At 44.2% G+C, this 15,878-nt stretch overlaps 1 protein-coding gene across 2 annotated transcripts; it reads left to right on the top strand.

Moving 5' to 3' along the window:
* Nucleotides 1-965: 965 nt before the first annotated feature.
* Nucleotides 966-14,760, top strand: spns3 (SPNS lysolipid transporter 3, sphingosine-1-phosphate (putative)). Of its 2 annotated transcripts, none has more exons than XM_061055879.1 (13): nucleotides 966-1,080; nucleotides 2,270-2,500; nucleotides 2,595-2,660; nucleotides 3,437-3,573; nucleotides 3,924-4,075; nucleotides 5,893-5,959; nucleotides 6,044-6,186; nucleotides 6,471-6,623; nucleotides 6,740-6,929; nucleotides 11,951-12,016; nucleotides 12,111-12,209; nucleotides 12,303-12,474; nucleotides 14,253-14,760. In XM_061055879.1, exons 2-13 carry the CDS (start codon nucleotides 2,290-2,292, stop codon nucleotides 14,318-14,320), a joined length of 1,524 nt encoding a protein of 507 aa, XP_060911862.1. In that variant the 5' UTR covers nucleotides 966-1,080; nucleotides 2,270-2,289; the 3' UTR covers nucleotides 14,321-14,760. The 2 variants fall into 2 exon arrangements, with proteins under 2 accessions (XP_060911862.1, XP_060911861.1); XM_061055878.1 differs by having other exon boundaries at nucleotides 14,250-14,760.
* Nucleotides 14,761-15,878: the final 1,118 nt, after the last annotated feature.

The following is a 15,878-nucleotide window of genomic DNA, read 5'->3' as shown; positions in this document are numbered from 1 at the left end:
GTGGATTTACAACAAGAAACTTCACAGACATGTTTTGAGGAGCTCTGAGACTTATTTAAACTGGTTGAAGAGGAGGAGGATATGTGACATTTAAGAAAGATTGCAAAAAGAAGTTAAGATGATATGACCACATTAAACCACTCAGAAAAAAAACAAAAAAACGTAACAGTGGGACGCATGCTCTGCCATGCGAGTAGTGTGCCATGTGAAAAAAAACAGGTGAAAAACCTCATTGAGATTAAAAATCTATTTTTTAAGAGCAGCACAGGTAACAAACAACGAGAAGTCAAACTTACAAACAAATAGCAAATATGTGTCAGTATCGACTACGATCATAAATATATCAGCTGTGTTGATATCCATTTACAAACACTTATAATCATCCAATGAGAGAAGCTTGTTCGGTTTTACGTCTTTGTAAATCGTTCCAAGCAAAGTGAGCAGCGAATTTAAACGCCTTTTCCTCCAGTTCAGTCCTGACATTTGGAACAGAGAATAAGAAAAGATCCTGAGACCAAATATTAGAAGTTCCTGGACTCTTCTGACTAATGTAGGTCAGAAGGTCTGACGGTTGTGATTACCCGATGTAAATGGTAAATGGACTTGAGTTTGTATATTTCCTTTTCTAGTCCTCTGACTACTCAGAGTGCTTTTTTCACTGCAGGTCACACCTACACATTCACACCCTGAGGCTGCTGAGTAAAGAGTCCATCAGTATTAACCCATCACATTCACATGCTGCCAACAAAGCAGCAGGAGTAACTTGAGGTTAAGAGTTTTGTCCATGGACACATCAGACATGTGGCTGCAGGAGCCTGAGATCGAACCCCCGACCTTTCCGGTTGATAGACAACCGACTCTACCACTGATCCACAGCCACCTGTGTGTGTGTGTGAGTGAGAGAGAGAGAGAGAGAGCATATGACCAACCCATAGTGGGCCGATCCTTCCTCTTAACTTACAATTCAGGCATCAATGTGCGAGCTGAGGCCTCTGTCAGAGTCCTCAAGACTCAGAGGAGACACACAGGAGAGTCCTCTGACAACCACAGACATGGAATAAACTGAAACATCAGCAACACGTAAGTGAAGCTCTCTTTTATCACCATGTTAGTGATGGCAGCAGATTTGACAGCTGATTTGTTTTTTTACCAGTCTGATACATCCATACCAGTATCATGCAGAGCTTAACTTTCTATGGTTCCTCTTTCTGATGCACAATCGTCTCACTGTTTTTATAAACTGACTCTAAACGGGGCTTAATGCATGACTCTGCTCCTCGGCTGTTTTATTATTGTGGAAGAACAGTTCAACTCGGCTGTATGTGTTAGAATTTGAGGATGTACACTTTTTTCACACAATTAATTAGACTCCAAACTTCTTTCTGGAATCACATGAAACTGATTGTAATTTTTAAGATGAAATACAATCTTTACCAAACAGTTTCCTTCTCCTTTCTTTGACGTTTTCCACATAGTTAGTTTGCAACTATTTGCACATACACAGTTGTGTCACAGGGTTGTTTCTTAAGTGCTTCAACAAATTAGATTACAAACTAGATTACATGTGAGGCACAGGACATCAGGACGTGTGGGACACTTCTCACACACAGTAGGATAGACACAGTCACTTTGTGTTCAATATTTTTTTTTTTTTATTGTTTTATATTTTTGCTTTTGCAGTTTTACAAAGAGTGAATTCATAATACATGGCTATATGTAAAAAAAAAAAAATACATTTGGCAGACAAGCCAAAGAGGAATTTGTGTTTTGAGAGATGGAACAAGACAAACTGGAGACACGGGAAAGATGGGGCAAAAGCAAGACAGAAAAATAAGATAAAATCCAGGCAGGAATGGTGGGGTCATGCTGATTGAGCTAGACGTACTGCACATTATGGTTTGCTGTAGTTTTAGTAACAAACAAGAAAAGAAATAATGTTTATAAATAAAAGAACAAAATAAAAATGGCAAAAACAGCAGTAAAAGCCAAAAATAGTATATACATGGTTAAATTGGACAAATGCTAATGATAGAACAACGTAATAAAGTGATATGAGGAGTACAGGAGGAGCTGTTTGTGGAAGTAAGGAGTATTAAAAATGAAAGTCAAATACCAAAAACCTGTTAGGCTGTGTATCCTGTTACAGGTTTATTCTATGCCCAGCTTTATCGAGTTGTCTTATTACAGTCACTGCTAAAGTGTGCACACGCTGCAACATACTGGTGAACTATTTCCTCTAAATCCAAACCATTCATTCTCCATTTTACAGGTGACTGAGAGCTGCCCACTATGGAGCCTGAGGTATCAGTGTCGACCCCTCAGGACAGGGGCTGGACCCCGGACTCCGGCGAGGGTCTTCATTATGGTTCTTTTGCAAACAGCCTTGCATCACTCACACACCAGGCACCAGAGAGGATCACACCGAGACAGGCTAAGATCGCTGTAGCTGTGCTCTGCTACATCAACCTCATCAACTACATGGAGCGTTACACCATCGCAGGTGAGATGAGGTGCATGAGGAACAAACAAACATAAAACATTCACTTCTTCCGCTCAGGTGCATTTTTGTTTTTTTTAACTGTCACATACTGTAGGTGTCCTGCTCAATCTGCAGAAATTCTTTGATATAAGTGACAGTACAGCTGCACTCCTGCAAACAGGTATGATCGACAGACACACTCAAACATCTTCTCTTTGGTTTTCACAGCAACAATGCATGCAACGCTTAGCAGGACAACGAGAGTGGGTGCTGTTAGATGGGGCCCCCTTAGGAAGGTTTCCTACTCTCATTGCAAAATCTGCACATTTTGGGCCCCTGCTTTGTTTAAGTTTGTGAGCCCTCAGGGGGCCCCCTACTGGTCTTGGGCCCCAAACGGATGCCTGCCTTGCCTGTTGACAAGCAGCGCCTCTGTTCCTGGTGAATGAAGGTTAAATAAAAAGATGTTGTTGTACTCCCAGCAAGCTACTGACATATGCGGTTATAACAGACTACTGGTTCAGTTTCATGCATTTCACTCTTCAGCAGCACTTCACACAATGGAAGGGTTGTAGAGAAGAAACTATGTGAGTGGAGGAGAGTCGGCCTAAATATCAGAATGTTTTATTGCTTTTAACAAAAACACATTTATTATTTTATAGATCGTTTGGTTTTATTCTGCAAGATGACTTCATGCAACATGTGCTGCAAGTGAACTGCAAAGCACTGCTGGATGTTTAAAGACAGAAGGATAAAATTAGACACCTGCAAGCACACACGCACACGCACACACACACACACACACACACACACACACACACACACACACACACAACTATACGTGTGGTACTTCTCTATTCTAATTGAATAGTGAAGATCTGTGCCTCGATAGCCTGATCCTGAAGTTGCATCAGGACTTCTGGTCACACTATCAGCTCAGAGTTGGTTCTTATCTTCCAGTCTTCATCTGCAGTTTCCTACTTCTGGCCCCTCTCTTTGGTTACCTTGGTGACCGCTACAACAGGAAGTACCTCATGATTGGCGGACTGAGCGTGTGGCTCGTCACGGCAGCAGCCAGCTCTTTGGTCACTGAGTCGGTGGGTAAGAAAAAGATGTGTTCACAAACACGTTACAAGAGTTAAGACACAACAAGAACACACAATTACACATCCTGCCGCCTGTCGTAAGACTCTTCTTCCTCTTCCTTTTGAAGTGCGCTCCCTCTTTAAATAAAAATGTGACTGAATAAAGTTTTACTTGTTCAGGAAACGTATCCTTAGGGGTTGAAACATGTCAACATAGGCTACACTTTAATATGAAAGTTAAACAGAGAAATCCTGTTCCATTCTGCAGTTTCTATTCATAATTCATATGTCATTATGAATTTATTGTCCATGTTCGGGCGGTAGGAATGCTGCCTGTTAAACTCGTGGTATCACTCCTGTAGCTTTTCTGGCTGCTGATGCTGCTGCGAGCCATGGTCGGGATCGGAGAGGCCAGTTACTCCGCCATCGCTCCCACCATCATCGGTGATCTCTTCACAGGGGCTCAACGGAGCGTCGTGATCTGTATATTCTACATCTTCATCCCTATTGGAAGGTTAGCGTTATACTGTCAATTGTTCTGAAACAAGAAAAGGGGCAAAAAAATCCAATATTTGAGACTCAAAAGCCAACTTCAGGAAGCAGGGAGTTATTTAGTCTGTCAGTGTGTGACGTAAGGGCATACCTGATTGAACATCTCAGAGCAGGGGTTGTGCCCATCAACCTCTTGGATGTGCTAAAATCTGAAATCTTCAGGACGCCGCTGGAGGTGTTGATGAGAGCGTTATATCACCCTGTGTATCAGAGCAGAAATCAGCGAGAACAAACTCACCTGTACCCTAACTGAGAATCTGACTCTGTGATGGTTGAGACATTAGGCTATATGACATGCTTGACAATCTTTGTAGGCGAAAAACACACAGCGGGTTACAACACTGAGTGTGAGAGGAGGAGGGGAACATCCACGCCAAAACGAGGTGGTTTACATTTTTCTGACAATGCTTATATGAGCCTGTTGTTAAAGGTGACATATTCTCCTCCTCTTCAACCAGTTTAAATAAGTCTCAGAGCTCCTCAAAACATGTATGTGAAGTGTCTTGTTCTAAATCCACTCTGATCCTGTATTTGATCATGCCTATAAACCCCTCTATTTCAGCCCTGGTCAGAACAGGCTGTTTCTGTGTCTGTACCTTTAAATATGTAAATGAGCTGTGTCTGACCACACCCCCTCTCTGGAAGGGCTTGGGTGTACTCGGGCTTTCTCGCTCCATGTCCTATTGTTTACGGTGAGAAGGCAGACTCAGAGGGCACAAACACCTAGCTGTGGGAGTGTCACCCACCTGGGGGAGGGGTTACTGCCCTTTGTGATGTCATGAAGGGAAAATCTCCAAACCGCCTGTTTGAGCACAGATTTTTTATGGTTTGTAGACAGACCAGAGACACATATTAGCTGTGTGTGGCAGAGCTGAGGGAAAAAAATAAGTTATTTTACGTAATAAATTAAAGGGGGAGAGACAGGGTTACTTTTAGCCAAAGAGCTGTACAGGACAGCAGCAGCCAGCAGCTCAGTTTGAATGCATTCATACCAAATCTAATTTAGTGCACACGGTCACAGGACAAGAGTTTTCAGAGCGAGGGATTCAGTGCAGACCGTTCAAACTGAGATGCTGCAATCCTTGAATTATGTTTTCATTCCTTTCCTTATATTACTCACTATCCTTCGCCCATGTAACCATTAAAACTTTTTCCACTTTTGTTTACTTGTGTTCTGAACTGATAAAAACTTCTATTGCTGCTTTATGAGGCACTCGTTCCCCTGCAGAGGGTTACAGGGGGCAGTTCAGGGCTGTTGGGGGCGATTTCAATCAGGAGAGACTTCAATAAGAGTTTACAAAGGTTTGTTTAACAGTTTAGGGAAAGATAAATGTTCTGTGGCGATTAGACTCCGTCATGATGTCTTCATGCACTCAAAGACGTAGTGAGGCCGACAGCAGGATAGGTTACCCCCCTGATGGAGTCTCACTGGTGGTGGTGGTAGAATGCAGGATGTGATGAGGAGTGGGTTTCTGAGGCTGGATCTGAACTCTGCTGAGCTGGAATGGAGGTGACCTGGGCGGAGGAGGAGGGTCGCAGCGCTCGCATTGAAATGACATAATGACTGTTGAAGAGAGAGAACAGGTTTTAAAATGTGACCGCAGCAGGGTGATTTGTAACCATGGATTATTAGTGTTAAATTAAGTACCTTTTAAAGGTTTGAAGTGAAATCAAGACACAGTGAGGTTTGCTTTTTCTTAAAACACCAGTGGAGAGAGCTCATAAATGGTATAACTTGTCTATAATCTGACAGTTAGCTGGTCTACTCTGTGTTTTCAGTGGTCTTGGGTACATCACAGGAGCAGGGATGGCTGCTCTCACAGGGGACTGGCGCTGGGCTCTCAGGGTGAGAACATTATCTTTAAAATAAATATCAGCTGAGCACTTTCACACATTCTTACATTTGTTTTTTTTCCTTCTGTATTCTCAGATTACTCCCATCATGGGTGTAGTGGGACTTGTGTTGCTCGTCTTCTTGTGCCCAAACCCACCCAGGGGTGCTGCTGAAACTAATGGAGAAGGAGTCGCGGGGCAGAGCTCGTACAAGGAAGACATCAAGTACCTGCTGAGAAAGTAAGACACTGAAACTAAAACTAGACGAGCTGTATGAACAGGAGTGATTGTAGGCTTTTGAAGGTCAATGAAAGAAAGTCAGATAAAGACCTAATTTATTTGCACAATAATAACATAATATAATTTGTCATCACAAGGTATTATGTGGCATAAGATTTTTTCTTTTTACTTTTTGAGACTTCAGGGCCTCTGTAGTATTAGATTAGTAGCAAACTTCAAAAGGGTGTGAATATGAATTCATTGATATATTCTGTCTCTCTTTATGTGTAACTTTCTGTAACAAGTAAAAGCTACGTGTGGTCAACTCTGGGAGTGACAGCGACGACCTTCCTCACCGGAGCCATGGCTTTCTGGATGCCAACTTTTCTGTCCAGAGCACGGATCGCTCAGAATCTCAGACCACCGTGTGTGAAAGAGCCGTGCAATGCCACAGACAGGTGCAGCATGACCTAACAGCATGGCTAACAACAACACACACCAAACTTCTTTTACTCATTGTATTTTGAAATCACCACGGAGTATCAATAAAGCTTTATCTGCCTCTGCTCCACAGTTATATCTTTGGAGCTGTGACGGTGGTGACGGGCATTCTGGGAGGTTGTCTTGGCACCGGTTTGTCCAGATGGCTTAGGGACAAGGTGCCGAATGTGGACCCCATGATCTGTGCGGCGGGGCTGCTGGGATCAGCCCCCTGCCTCTTTGTTGTCATCTTCGTGGCGTCAGCAAACATACCCACCACTTACGTAAGTGCCATGGCTGTATAATATTATTATAGCTCTACAGTTAGTAATGATGGTCTGTAATCAGAACGCTGTCGTCCAGGTAACATATTATAGTTCCTTTTACGACCTCAAAGAAGTCTCAGAGCTCCTCAAAACATGCATGTGAAGTTTCTTGTTCTAAATCCACTCTGATCCTGTATTTGATCATGTCTATAAACCCCTCTATTTCAGCCCTGCTCAAAACAGGCTGTTTATGTGTCTGTACCTTTAAATGTAAATGAGCTGTGTCTGACCACGCCCCCTCTCTGGAAGGGCTTGGGTGGCTCGGACTTTCTCGCTCTATGTCCAATTGTTTACGGTGAGAAGGCAGACTCAGAGGGCAGAACAAACACCTAGCTGTGGGAGTGTCACCCACCTGGGGGAGGGGTTACTTCCCTTTGTGATATCATGAAGGGAACATCTCCAAACGGCCTGTTTGAGCACACATTTTCTGAAAAGTGGAGCAGGCAAAAGACAGGGAGGATGGACTTTTCTCATCATTGGGGTTTGAAGATGGACTAGAGACACATATTAGAGTTAGAGAAACATGGTGAAGTGCATTTTGCATCATATTTGACCTCTAACTATCTCAGAATGATTAGAGGGAAGAAGAATGGGAAACAAAGAAATGAATTAAATATGATGTGATAATGAATACATCTCTGAGTAAAGGTCTTTGAGCTCCAACAAAATGTTCAAACAAGCTAATAAAGAAAATGTGAAAAAGTGAAAACTCAAAAGGATTATTAACCAATCACTTTACTGGATTCATTGCTTCACTAGCAAGGACCACGCCACAACAGAATTAATTTGAACATTTAATGTGGATTGTAAGATATATTGACAGATGTATGTGTATGAGAGGGGTGTAGGTGTGAGATGGCCGTCTTCTTTCAGGCTGGTCTGGGAGGTTGATCGGGTGAGCGAGAGACTCAGAGTGGGGGTTCCGTCTCGGCTTTGAATCCACCCAAACTTATTACGGCCCCCAAAATATCCAATTAAATGGAGCTTAGTTGAGTGTGTCGGCACAGACACTGAGGTTGCTACGGATATAGCCATTATAAGCCTGAGAAGACCAGCGCCCGAGGACCTGGATGGTGTGATCTGAGATGCCTTGTCTGGCTGCGGTGGATGCGAAAAGAATGAGTGGAATAGTGCTCTGAAGTTATTCCTGAGATTCTGAGTACTTGGTGTAGGTGTTTTTGGAACCAGAATCGGGTGGCCATTTTTCCGGTTTCGGTTAAGAAGAGTGGATGGTGTGGTAATGCTTGTGTAGCATACCTGGAGCTGATATATTTCGTCAGAGGCTCGTATGGGCTGAGATAGGAGTTGAGGCGGAAGATGAAGATGGGAGAAGAGACTCCGAGCTGATCTGTTTTACTCCGTCGGAGCATGTATACAAGAGAATCCGAAGAATGGATGGTCATATCTGATAGCTTCGGATGGATGGAAGGATTAAAGGCTGTTGAAGTTGGGGTGAATTCCGCGCACCTCAGGAACCCGAAGAAAGCCAAAAGGAACATGGATTCCAGGGTCAGATCGACCGTGGGGGATAAGTAGCCTGAACGAAGGGAATGAATGCAGAGACTGAGGAGGTCAGAGGTCAGAGGCAGACGCTTTGTTGTTGTGGTTGGTTCCTATTTCCTTAAGCCTTTGATTAGTATGGTTATGTGGGAGTGAGAGATGGAAGCACATTTATTGCCTGTTACCAGTTTGATGAAGAAGTGTATTCCTGCTAGGTAGGTCTGAATGGTTGAGGACCTGACTTTATTTATGGAATGAGCATGAGTGACGAAGTTGCAGAAGGACATGACGTCCAGTGAAGGAAAAGATAGCTGGTATGTAGCGTGAAATGCCTTGAAGCAGTTCCAACCGGTTAGGTAGGCGGCGAGTGTGCTGGGAGCCAGGCTGTTAAGGATTGCGTCTTGTGAAGCTAGGGAGAGGTTTCTGAGTGTTGGAGCTAACTGAAAATTGTGGCTGAAAACGGTGGGACAGGATTGGAGTGCAGGTCCGATTCTGGGGCCAAGTGTCTGAATTTCTGAAATGAGAAACGAGACAGTGCATCAGCAATAGTGTTGTGATGGCCTGGAATGTGGGCTGCCCTGAGGATGAACTGACGTTGAGCTGAGAGTAATGTGAGTCTGCGCATAAATGGCATTATGGCTGGGGAGTGAGATCGACCCTTGTTAAGGATATCGACGACCGTTGTGTTATCGGTGTGTATGAGTATGGATTTTTTTGACCATTCGTGCCCCCAAAGTATTGCAGTTATGATGATGGGGTAGAGTTCATGGAGAGCGGATGACGGAGACTTGGATTGTGAGTCAAGAGCTTTTATCTCCTGGGGCCAGCTGGAAGCGAACCATCTTCCCCTGTAATAACCACCATAACCTAGGGAAGGGGCTGTGTCTGTGAAGAGCTGGATGTCTTCCGGCTGTGTGATGAAATCTTTGTAAAAAAAAAATGCCGTTCCAAGAAGACAGGAAATGTTTCCACATGCTCAAGTCTGTGTTGCATACGTCGTCTATGACGACTCTGTCGTGCAGAGAGGGGACGGAGGTGGCTTTTGTCAAGAGGCTGGAAAGGAAAGACTTGGCTTGGGCTGATGCGGATCGCGTAATTTAGGTGACCAAGGAGGGCTAGCAGCTGGCGTTTGGTGCATCTATCAGTCAGGAGATAGTTGGAAAGGAGCAGAGAGATGCGTTGTACTTTCTCTTGGGGCAGTGATGCCTGGAACGAGACAGAGTCAAGAGTAATGCCTAGAAACTCGATTGAGGTGCTAGGCCCACAAGTCTTTTCCTCGGCGAGCGGCACGCCTAATTCTGCGAAAACTCGTGTAAGGGTAGCAAGTCCAGACTTTGGAGGTGATGATGGTGGACTGACGACGAGAAAATTGTCGAGAAGATGCAGTATGTAAGGAAGTCTGTGATTATTCATGAGGATCCAGCACAGCGCCTCGGACAGCGAATCGAAAATCTTTGGACTGCTTCTGCAACCGAATGTGAGCACTGAAAAATAATAGGCACCTTTCCAGCGCACCCCGAAGTAACGCCAGAAGTCTGGACGAATGGGTAAGACTTTGAAAGCGCTGGTGATGTCTGCCTTTGAGAGCCAAGCTCCGTGGCCTGCTGAGCGGATGAGGGTGATTGCATGGTTTATTGTTGCATAGTGCATGGAGTAATCTGGACAAGGAATGATGCTATTGATGCTTGGGATGTGTGAGCCGTGTGGGGAGGAGAGGTCTATGATTAGCCTCTTTCCCTGAGTATTTCCGAGTTGCCACGCCTATCGGGCTGATTCGGAACACTGAGAAGGGTGGCTTGTCGAAGGGCCCTATCATGAAACCTTCCTTAACCTCTTTTGCCAGCAGGGAATCAATGGTATCAGGTTCTGTGAGAGCAGACTGAAGGTTGTGGCAGGTGTGAGAAGTGTCAGGAAGTACGTCTATGCCTGGATGGAAACCGTGGATGCAGAAGAAAGCGAACAAATTGTCTGTCTGGGTGGTGTTCGAGGGCGGATGCGAGAGCCTTTACCTTGATTGGCGTGCCGAGGTGCCGTGCTAGTCATCCTGTTGGTGTTGTTGGATTGTGAGGGCAGGTGCTCCTGGTATGAGCGCCCCCACAGAAAGAACAGACGTGCAGGAGGCGGCAGTTGGAACTAGTGCAGCCGAGATGATTGAAGTTACTGCACACCATCCTGCCTGCTTGGTAGAAAATCGGGCAAACTCTTTTGTCCATGCCCTTGGGTGTAGGGACGTTTACTGAGGGATGAGTGTCCAAAGGTTTGGGAATAATTGGCGGTGGAGGTGCTGCAGATGAGAGTCGGTTAAAGGCTGGAGAACTGCGTGAAGAGAATGGGCGGGATCGAGGAGGTGGAGCGCTGACTGTGCATGCTGTGGCAGGATGGGAGGGGGCCCCGCATAGCTCGTAGGAAAGAGACGTACGGGCTGCGAAGATGCAGCAGTAAAGTTCAGAGTCGAGCGCTCCCCAGTATGTTCCCTGATTGAACTGTTGTATGCGGCCGGCTGTCTGATTAGCGAAGTGCACGTGGTAGCTATAAAAGCCTGTGCCCCCGAAACGTAAGGCCATGTCGAGGATGATTGAAAGGTAATCGTCCAGGTCAGACCTGCGTGATGGTTGGCAGGACAGATTAGTAGGAAATGAGGAGAGATTCGAGAAGCCAAACTGTGTCGAAGCTCGTGGAGGAGCTGAGGAGTTGGCTGCGAGAGAGGTAGGATGAGCTGAAGCTGCGCTACCGTGTGATGCTGAAGGAAGGTTAGAGGAAGGGATGAGGGGATGAAAGGATGTATGTGCACAGGGATTTTGTGAAGCCTGCGAACACAGGGATGAAAAGAAAGCTGTGATAGCTTGAGAGAAATCAGACACAGAGGGAGCAGGCACAGGGGGTGATATGACCTGACTCCCACCAGGGGGAGCTGGAGTTGGAGGCTGCGCTCGTGGGAGCGGCTGAGACCTCGTGACATCACGCCTGGCATCTCCGACAGTGGCTCGTCCTGATGAGGAAACAAGAAGCGCAGGATACTCGGTTGGTGTTGTGTACGTGGATGATGAGACCAGCTGGAATAGCCTTGCCTTATTGTCGTTGCGGTGGAATGGAATGCCTTTGGTTTTTAGTGCCCGTCTGAGGCGAGCGACTGTCCAGTTCCTGATGTCGGGTTCTATCTGAGGACGTGGACACGGCGGAAACAGAGAAGAGGGCGTGCGGCGTCCGGATCATGCAGATAAAGTTCAGGATCCATGGTGAGTAGGCTATATCTATGACTTAAACTTAGAGTGTTTCTTTTTTCTTTCTTTTTTAAACTGCGGTTAAGCGTTTGAGGCTCTGTCTGTCTTCCTTCCTAGAAGGATCTGAGACAAACAGGGTGTGGTGAGGTGACCAGGTGTTAAGTAGGCCGTCAGGTAATTGGAGGTGTGGTTTTTAGGCGTGGTCCTGCTCCCGAACCTAAGTTAATACATTAACTCCATTTAAATGTCTCATTTCAGGTGTTCATTTTCTTAGGTGAACTGTTGATTTCACTGAACTGGGCTGTCATGGCTGACATCCTGCTGGTGAGTTTTCTTGTTTCTCCGTGAGATTAAAAATATGTAAGCGTCTGCTGAAACTTGAAGCCAACAGGTCGTTTTTTGTTACTGTGTGTTTTAGTACGTTGTTGTACCGACCAGACGAGCCACAGCCGAGGCTCTCCAGATTTCAGTCGGTCATCTCCTAGGTGACGCCGGGAGTCCTTACCTTGTAGGAGTGGTGAGAAATGCTTCAACTCCCATCATACCGCTGTATACTTGAGTACTTCTTTTGTGTATGGTTGAAGACTTATCCTGTATCCTGTACCTTTAGATATCTGACGCTGTAAGCCGATCTGATCCTACCAGTCACATCTGGAGCTTCCAAAGTCTGAAGTACAGCCTGCTGGTCTGCCCGCTGGTCGGGGTCCTTGGTGGAGTGTTTTTCTCCGTGGCGGCGCTCTACATCACTGAAGACAAGAAGGCAGCTCTGCGATTGGTTGAAGGTACACAAACTGACAGACTGTATTTTTATTGTCCTGTAAACAACAACAACAGCATCAAAACTGTATAGTACAGATATAAATAACGTCTCATTTAAGATTTTATTACAGGCAAAAATAAACTCATTCTGAAAATGATACATTTTGACTTTTTGGGCAGGATAATTTATCTTGATAACACTCTGCTAAACCAGGCTTCACTATTGTGTTTGTTAACGCTGGAGTGTCAAGCAATCTTAAAACACATCGACAAACATCTCCTTATACCTTCTGATAAACGATACATCTAGGAACAGATGAGAATTTCTCCGTTTTTCTGATGAAGCCAGCGGTAGCATTTATTGACTTCCTGGCAGGACTTCCTTCCAGTGCATCGTTTACATCATTAACATAGACACCATTTTTCTGGGTCGAGAACATTGCGGAGAAACGCTTTATCATCTGCTCCCACTATACTAGTTGTACATACTGATTTGGTCAAAATGCAGTATGGGAACAAACGGCAAATCCTCAGTATAGTAAATAATACCTGGATGTCGTACTGATTCTGGAAAAATCTACAGTCATCAGACCAGTCTCCCTCGTGTAAGGTCTCCCACAATGCAGATATCTAACCACCTGTTTTCTGCTGTGCAAGTGGACCGTTTTTCCTGCATACACTAAAGCCTGCTGAAACTTATTGGTCAACACAGCTCGGACTACAAATGTACCACAAACAGATGCCAAAACACTTTACATGCTGAAACTCCAGACCCCCATGTACAGATTCTACATTTCTAAGTAACCCCTGTTAAGATTGGAGTGTCCAGAGGCTCTGCCAGAACAACAGCTCTCTCTAGCTCTCCTCCTGATGGAGTTAGCAACAAATTGTCCTTATCTGCACACGCTGGCATCTTGTCTTTCTCGCAACCCGAGGTGAATGTGGGCCAAACCCGATAAAGACTACATTGTATTATAGTTAAAATCTGATTTGAGCTCATTCTCTTCATTCTGTTGGATTGATAAATGGTGTGTGAGGCGGCTGCACCAACAGGGTGACTTATTAGAAATCCCCTGACTATATACACGAGTTGGTTCACTGCCAACATGGTCTGAAATGGACGTTTTAATTCTGCTTTTACATTTGAGAGTGTACCTGGTCACAGTTTTTATGTCATCCCTATATGCCCCATTTTCCTCTGCAGTTATTTTCAATATTTCAACAGCTTGTGTCAGAGTGCAGCACAGCAGTATACAACAGTGTCATCAGCGTAACAATAGAAGGTAGCATTTGACACATTTTAGACTCAGATTAATTACATAAATAGTGAATAACAGGGGACCTAAAACAGAGCCCTGTGGCACTCCGTTGTGGACAGATATAACATCTGAGCATAGACCATCAAACCTAATAGCAGAATTTGTAAACAGAGACAACTTTTGAGCTAAATGTAATCTCATGTTGTGGCCTAATTGAATACAGGCGTTACCTGTTGTTTGTTTGTTGTCAAGAAGATGTCAAATATGTTGTTTGAACTTGAATCATCGCCATGTTCCCTCTAGATTTTTTACTTTACTGTATTTTCTCTTGTTAATCAGTCAAGACGCCTTGAGATATTTATTAAACTCTTCATTCATACAATTTATCCGAGACTAGAACACAGAAGTGCAACATTATAACAGCAATTGAGCTTCCCACCCTGAGCACGATGTCAAAAGAAAATGGCCTCTATGTGAACATTGTCCATTTTTATAAACCCTCTATGATTTAATTTAAAATGAATCTGTGTTTGTGTCAGCAGAAGACTCTCAACCATATCAGGGACCTTCACCTGAGCCTGCCCTGGAACTCAGCACGCAGAAGAAATGAGTATTAAACCTGTGACGGAGAGAGCCATGTCATTCATAAATCTGTAAATATTTAAACTTAAGTTAAAAACTGCAACTTGCTGTTGGAGATTTGAAAAAAAACGTCATGTTTTGTGACTAAACTTTGATGAAATGATGAACAATGCAGAGAAACATCAGACCGTTATCCATCAAATGTCCTCATTACAAATGCTTTTCTGTTCACTCTGGAGGGAAATTGTATTTTCGACTGTTGAAGACAAATCAATTTGTTTGAACCATTACAGTCTATTAGTTGTACACTTGAAAATCACTGTTTTTCATCAAGGCCTTCTGTATAAAACAAACATATCCATTATTGTCCAGAAATGGAAAAACTGCTCCCAACAACAAGGTGAGAAGAGAAGCTGAAACTTGTGAATTTGTGGAAAGGTTTTCAATAAATTTGCTATGAAAATGACAGCACTGCCTTTTGTCCAACCATCCTTACATCCATCCTTACAACCATCCAGCCATCCATTCATCCATCTTTTCATCCATCCATCATTCATCTTTTCATCCATCTATCCATCATCCATCATCCATCCATCTTTTCATCCATCCATCATCCATCCATCTTTCATCATCCATCACCTATCCATCATCCAGCCATCTTTTCATCCATCTTTTCATCCATCCATCATCCATCCATCCATACATCCATCTTTTCATCCATCCATCGTTTCATCCATCAAATCCATTCATACATCCAACCAGCTGCGTGTTTATAAAGCTATCCATGGTTTGTCAGGTCCGAGCTACTTTATAGGCTAGGATTATTTTGTCCATGTGTTGGGGGGACCTGTATTTTTTAGTCAAGTAATGGATAAATAAACAACTTTGTTAACGCACAAATCCAACCAAATGGACAAGGAGACAGGCAGGTACACATGGAAAATGTCACACACACACAGACACAGCGAAGCCTGCACAAATGCACAGTCAATGCTGACAGCGCACGCCCACCCACCCTGTATCTGACTTTGATCAAAACTTAGCTAGTGAAGCATGATCTGAAAGACAGAGATGAGGGTAAAAACAAAATAAAACAGGAAATGACAAAATACTAAAATGAATGGACGAAAAATAAATACATGACTTCAAGTTACTTGATGGGTTGTGTCAGTTACATTAACATGTTCTGACATCAGTTAGCAAGTGACCTCGATAACAAAGATATTCACAGTTTCAACCTGCACGGGTCAATAGTACTCCAATCGGTCAAGACCGTTTTTGCATGTGGACTTGGCTTGAGAGGCACAGCAGTCCCAACACCTAAAGCCTCTCCCCTCTGTACTGAGGCCAGGTGCACCTCGTTAGGTGATCAGTAGCTCCACCTGGGCAGAGATGGAGACAACAGAAGAGGAGAGGAGACAACAGCACAGGGAAACATACAGCCGTAACAAGGTGCTTTTACAAATTCCGGGGTTAATGTAAGTTGTCCAGCTCAGACTGGAAGGAGGTCCTGGTTTTGTAAAAGCAATGTTCTGCTGATGAGTTATTGACCCGGGAAGGCAGAATCTGTGAATGGATGCTTCCGA

The sequence above is a fragment of the Labrus mixtus genome, chromosome 14 (genome assembly GCF_963584025.1).
Source record: "Labrus mixtus chromosome 14, fLabMix1.1, whole genome shotgun sequence".
Classification (NCBI taxonomy): Eukaryota; Metazoa; Chordata; class Actinopteri; order Labriformes; family Labridae; genus Labrus; species Labrus mixtus.
Note: the sequence above shows the minus strand (reverse complement) of the source record. Positions and strands in the feature narration are given on the sequence as shown.